We start from the raw sequence: 6,179 nt of genomic DNA on the forward strand, positions 1-6,179 counted from the left end.
AGATTTGTATAACTAAACCTAGATAAGACCACAGCCCGTCGTTTTAAATGAAAACAAAGAGTCATAGTGGGCAGAACAAGCAAGGAAATGGGCAAAGCCAATCACGATCTTAGAGAGATCCTATTCGTGCGTTCTATTAATAATTTGCATATTTATGTTAGGCAACGCCCACTCTGGGAAGTGCGCGTGTGCAAAAACTCAATTCGCCTTTGCACTCCTTCTAAACAATTGCATTTTTTAATACTTTGGCAAAGGGTAAAGTCTAAAAAAAAGTGTCCACTCTGTTTGTAACATATTATCGTTTTGGGAACAGAGAACTGTATTGAGGTCAAAGGTTTCATCGATGAGAAAATTAGCAGAATATCGGCCAAAATACATCTCGTTCCATCTTCTCCCACTGCCGTCCACTGGGCTTCCTCTCACTACCATATTTGGTAGTGAGTGGAAATGCCAAGCGGATGCTTCATATTTATACATCTGGTGAAATATCTGTCTCATTGTTATATCTGTGGCAGACTTCTCTTCAAATCAAATCAAATTTTATTGGTCACATACATATGGTTAGCAGATGTTAATGCGAGTGTTGCGAAATGCTTACCACAACCCTAACCTTAACCCTAGCGTTTCCCAAACTCGGTGCACGTTTTGGTTTCTAGCTACACAGCTGATTCACATTATCAAAGCTTGATGATTAGTTGAATCAGCTGTGTAGTTCTAGGGCAAAAACCAAAAGTTGAACCCCATTCGAGTCCCGAGTTTGGGAAATCCTGCCGTAAACATTTGAAATGTCGACTTCAATGGGTGTTATGGCCGTCCCAAGGATTCTTAATAGCACTAACCCTGCTGGAAGTTATTTTTCAAAATCGAACGCTAGGGGTCGACAAAGAGGGGACATGTTATTTCTGGTGGACCTAAACAGTAAAGATGAATGTCTGTTTTTTCTCCTGGCTGGCTCTATGATAATATATTTGATCAAAGTGACATTACATGTGAATTATAAACGGAACATTTCAAAGCAGTTTATTATCAAGAGATCATATTTGTACAACATATTTGCATAATATTTACAATGGCAACTTTTGCTTTAAAGGTCATAAACAGTCAAAATCATGTTTTTCACGAAATGTGATGATATTTGGATGAAACCAGACCAAAGTATTGATGACCAAATTATGAAAAATTACATTGATAAAGTTGGATCATAAAGTTACTGGTCCCCTCCCCATATCAAACGCATTGGATTCAGGAGGCGGGATTATTAAGGGGATAGGTTGACATCACCATAATTCTAATTTTAACACACCAATGGTAACATGATATTCTCTTAAATAAGGACCCGCTTGTGACCAACATCGGAGAAGGCGTGTTTTATACTATTCGTCTATGGCGAAGATACCGGTGTTAGCTAGTTACTGGCTAGCTAGGTCTTCATCTGTGTAAGGTATAAACTAATTACTGTCTAGCTAGGTCTGCAACCAGCATGGAACAAAAGGGAGGGAGGAAGGGAGGGAGGAAGGAAGGGAGGAAGGGAGGGAGGGAGGGAGGGAGGGAGGGAGGGAGGGAGGAAGGAAGGAAGGAAGGGAGGGAGGAAGGGAGGAAGGAAGGAAGGGAGGGAGGGAGGGGAAGGGGGAGGGAGGGAGGGAGGGAGGGAGGAAGGGAGGAAAGGTTAGTTCAAAACTCTGACACAGTTGTCGTCAATACATCCGTCAATGCTGCTAGACATGCCAAACGGGAGAAGCATAAAATAAATTGACATCAGTAGCTAGGTTTTCATCCAAATGGCGACCGATTTTCACGTATTTTCCATCAAATGTACCTGGCTGTGCGTGATGACGTAGTGCACATCAAAATTACTTTTGCTGTTTAATCCCCACGTACCAAATAAAAAATACAAGCTAAATGGGTTTCCATCACATTTTCAACTCTACTGAAGGTTTTGTAGCAAAACATTTAGCGTTATATTAGGGATTGTGCCCTCTGGTCTTGGCATGTGCGCTCCAGCCAACAGCTGGCAGATACAATGTGGGTATAGTCTACATGATGGGATTAAAAAAAGAGTATTTGTTAAACAGCAGCCAAGTATCGATCATCATGTCACCAGAATAAGACCCTCGATATTTATTGGAAAGGAGCATCAAGTCCATCACCGTGCACATTCACCACCCTGTGAGGTTCATCATAACTTATTTCATCTGTAGCCTAATAAACTGCATGCTTTCTGTGTTAGAAACACAAATACATTTGGTGAATCTGACACGTATTATTTCTCAATTCAATAGTGTTTGAACAACACAAGTAAATTAAGTATATCTGTAATAATAATTTAAAGGAAAAATAACCTGTTTCCATTAGGTGTAGCTACTGTGCAAAATTGAACGAAGTAAATCCAAATACTTACTTTGTGCATAAACTCATCACGTGCACTTTCACCACCCTGTGAAGTTCATCATCATTCATTTAATCTGTAGCCTAATAAACTGCACGGTTCCCGAGGTCATAGTGGGCGTACCACACAACATATCATCGAGTGACTCCAAGTTACCTTTGATATTCTTGCACATAAAGGCATTTCCAACACCATTTCTCACATAATTAATTTTACAGGCACAAAAAGATCCCAGGCATGTCGGACGAACAAATTCTGTCGGCATTTACAAAGATTGTCCTGAAACTACCAGTTTTCATCACAGCTGTCATGGTTTTCTTTTAATACGGTATGACTTTACCCACATTAAAACTGGATCAAAACGTGGTTAGGGATGTTTTGAGTTTCACCAAAATTAGCTTGAGATGATTTTACTGCAACACTGTGTCCACGTTGCTTGGCGTAGGCGTTTCAAAGACCTGTCTGTCAAGGGGAGCTCATGAATATAAGATCCCTGCCCACCCAGCCTGTATTTTCTAACTTCCTGGTAGTTAGCCATGAGAGAACATTTTTTAATTAAATTATGGGTGATATTTAAGTTACTCAAAAGGCTATTTTACATGGAAATCAGAATGACTGTTCGGGACCTTTAACACCAACTATAAATTGGAAAACGTAAAAAAAACACTACAGTGTATTGGAATAAGTCTACGACTTAATTAAAATAAGAAGAACAGGCAGTCATTGTAAAGAGAATGGCACTGTGCTTACCAGAATTTTACTGTGATTTTCATGAGATGTAAAATATATATTGCAAAACTATTTATGAACATGTATGACAGCAAAACACACACAGAAATGTAACCACTACTATTGAATGTATCTACTAGCACATTTGTGATTCCAGTCAGTAAATTGGCAAGCATGAAAAACAACAATTGATTACGGTTCACAGCTTGAATGAGACAAAGTCCCTGAACTTTTTTCTCCATTTTCTCCTCAGATACAGAGGCTTCCTTTCTACAAGGATACCAGGAAGACGACACCAGTACGCAACCTGATACCGTTTTCATAAAAAACAAAATAACATCGGCAGTTGCTAAACAGGACAAGAAAAACATCGACTGGGCAACGGTCCAGAGGCAGAACGGCAGATTGGCCATCCTGCGAGACACTGGCTCAACAGAGGCCTGACACAGGATCAAGCCAGTGTACAACACAGCACTTCCTAATAAGAGATTCCAAATCACTCCGATCCACTCTTTGACCTGTGTCCTTGGTCGCATTACATACAGTCCAATCTGGACCCCTGCCATATAGATGGCTATGTAGCCCACAACAGATGAAACCCCCTCCATGTTGGCTTGCAGAAAACCTCCCGTCCTGTCATTGTTGTGGATGATGGAATACTTCAGTCCAGACATCTCCAGGGTCACTTGGTAAAGTCCTCCAATCAGAAGGGCCAGGAGCCATGACCCGTTGACAGGGAACAGAGCCAACAGCACAGAGGCCGCCACTCGGACTATGGCTAAGGTGAAGAAGAAATTCCAGTGCACGCCGTACTCAGACACGTGCTCGTGGTAACCAGACATTTTCACACTCACCAGCCTGGCCAAGCCTAGAATGACCAGGGGCCAGACAGACACGAGCTGTTTAACCACTTGGCTTAACTTGGATCCTGAGACTTCCTTCCTCCGTGCCTCTGGGCAGACCAGGGCGTTGGCGAGGACATAGGCTCCAACACCAAAGTCCATAACCCCCGTTCCATAGGTTTCCGTTTTTGCATAGCGTCTTGGGAACACGCTGAAGTCGACAGCTAGAATGCTAATGGCCGTTTTCACATTGACCAGGACTCGAAAGATCGTCACAAAGGGCACCTGGTCGCACTGAACATGGCTCTGGAAGAAGCTCTTGGCAGCAGTGTCCTTAGAAGTTGCACTGGGCCTGGTTGGCCTTTTGGTACGGTAGATATAGCACAGCACAGCCCCAGACACAACAGTCAGGCCCAGGATGACTAGGTGAAGGATGTCACTCAGAACGGTGCATGATAAGACCAGGGGCAGTATGATCATGGAGAAGTCCAGGACGAGGTGGGCGATCCAGGGGAGGGGGAGCGCCCCCCTACCCAGATGGTATAGAATCAGAAACAGTCCTCGGCTGATCAGGCACAGTGGGGCCAGAAAGGAGCCCAGGGCAACTTCCCCAAGGCTGGTCCCATTCAGATTGCTGACGAACGCCTCCTTCAATTCCTTCTGACTTGACATTTCCTACAAAGGAGGAAAAGAAAATCATCATTCCAACACCTCAAAGTATTGGACAGTAGCCATCAGGATAAGGACATTCCTACCATTACCCTAACCCCTACCATTACCCTGACCCCTACCATTACCCTAACCTCCTACCATTACCCTAACCCCTACCATTACCCTAACCTCCTACCATTACCCTAACCATTACCCCAAATAAAATGTGTTTATTTAATTTTCTTTAATGTCAATTATCTAAAACGCAGATTTTTTTCATATTCTATTATCTTGTTGCTTAGACCATATTTTACATCATCCAAGAGGCGTGTTGTGCCCGCCATCGGTTGAGACACATGCTCTTGAATACAGGGTGAGAATACCCTTTTCAAAATGGTACCACAAAGATGGTTGGAGGTCCACACATCAGAGAACGTTGACATGAATATCTGTTGTTTTAAATTAAACTCTCTCCTCCATAGGAAACAATAGAAATATAGATAATAGAATAGACATGTCCATTTGACGGTGGGTGGACCGGCGATCATCTTTGTGGTAGTATTTAGAAGTAAAATTGTCAATTCAATAAAAAATATCAAGGCCAAGAGTGTGCAAAGCTGTCATCAAGGCGAAGGGTGGCTACTTTAGACTTCAGTGCGTTTAAGACAACTGGGAACTGGGGGGGGGGGGGGACGAGCGTGGAATCGTTGGAACGGTCATCCAACTCGGAATTCTAAGTCGGAAACTAGGGCATCTTTCTATAGCTCAGACTTTCCGACCTGAAGACCACTGACGTCATGATTTGACCTTGTTTTTTTCTGAGTTCCCAATTGTCTTGAAAGCACCATGACTGTTTTAATTTCAACTTCAATGAGGTGAAGTCAGAGCTGAACATAGCAAAGTTTTTAAAAATGTTTTTTAAACCTTTATCTAACTAGGCAAGTCAGTTAAAAGAACGAGTTATTATTTAACAATGACGCCTACACCGGAAGACGCTGGGCTAATTGTGCGCCGACCTGTGGGACTCCCGATCACGACCGGTTGTGATAGCCCAGGATCGAACCAGGGTCTGTAGTGACGCCTCAAGCACTGAGTTGCAGTCCCGGGAGCCTACTCAGGATCCAGTTGAGACTGTTGCATGAGGAGATAGCTAAGCAGTATATATATATATATATATATATATATATATATATATATATATATAAATAAAGTACAAGCAAATATAAGTTTACTTTTATGCCAACCAACTCGTTATTTCATTACAAAATGTGATTACAAGATTGAAAATCATTTACGCCTCAATGAGACAATGAGTCTGGCTAGCCAGCATTTGGCGCTAACATCACAAACACACAGAAAAGACTAGATCATTTTTTTTCCACCTACCGCACTTTACTTCGGTAGCTAGCCTGGTTCAAAACAAATCTCTGTTTATAATAGATGAATCGTCCTAGATTAATCGGATATAAAATGTAGCCCACATCCTCGATGAATGTATTTAAAAAGCTACCACAACCTGGTGAATTCTTACTTCCGCGTTCTGCAGCTGGGCGTTTCTGTGTTCTACGTCA

The 6,179-nt window shown here is 42.3% G+C and overlaps 1 protein-coding gene across 2 annotated transcripts; it reads right to left on the bottom strand.

The window, feature by feature from the left end:
- Positions 1-1,009: 1,009 nt before the first annotated feature.
- On the bottom strand, positions 1,010-6,152 carry LOC139419401 (phosphatidylinositol glycan anchor biosynthesis, class W). 2 transcript variants are annotated; one of them, XM_071169347.1, is made up of 2 exons: positions 5,995-6,152; positions 1,010-4,632 (listed from the first exon to the last, which is right to left on the bottom strand). In XM_071169347.1, exon 2 carries the CDS (start codon positions 4,627-4,629, stop codon positions 3,133-3,135), a length of 1,497 nt encoding a protein of 498 aa, XP_071025448.1. In that variant the 5' UTR covers positions 4,630-4,632; positions 5,995-6,152; the 3' UTR covers positions 1,010-3,132. The 2 variants fall into 2 exon arrangements, with proteins under 2 accessions (XP_071025448.1, XP_071025449.1); XM_071169348.1 differs by having other exon boundaries at positions 6,125-6,138.
- Positions 6,153-6,179: the final 27 nt, after the last annotated feature.

Source organism: Oncorhynchus clarkii, chromosome 10 (assembly GCF_045791955.1).
Source record: "Oncorhynchus clarkii lewisi isolate Uvic-CL-2024 chromosome 10, UVic_Ocla_1.0, whole genome shotgun sequence".
Lineage (NCBI taxonomy): Eukaryota > Metazoa > Chordata > Actinopteri > Salmoniformes > Salmonidae > Oncorhynchus > Oncorhynchus clarkii.

Excerpts from the sequence above, each read along its gene's own strand:
- LOC139419401 (XM_071169347.1), bottom strand. The coding sequence starts at position 4,629 with ATGTCAAGTCAGAAGGAATTGAAGGAGGCGTTCGTCAGCAATCTGAAT.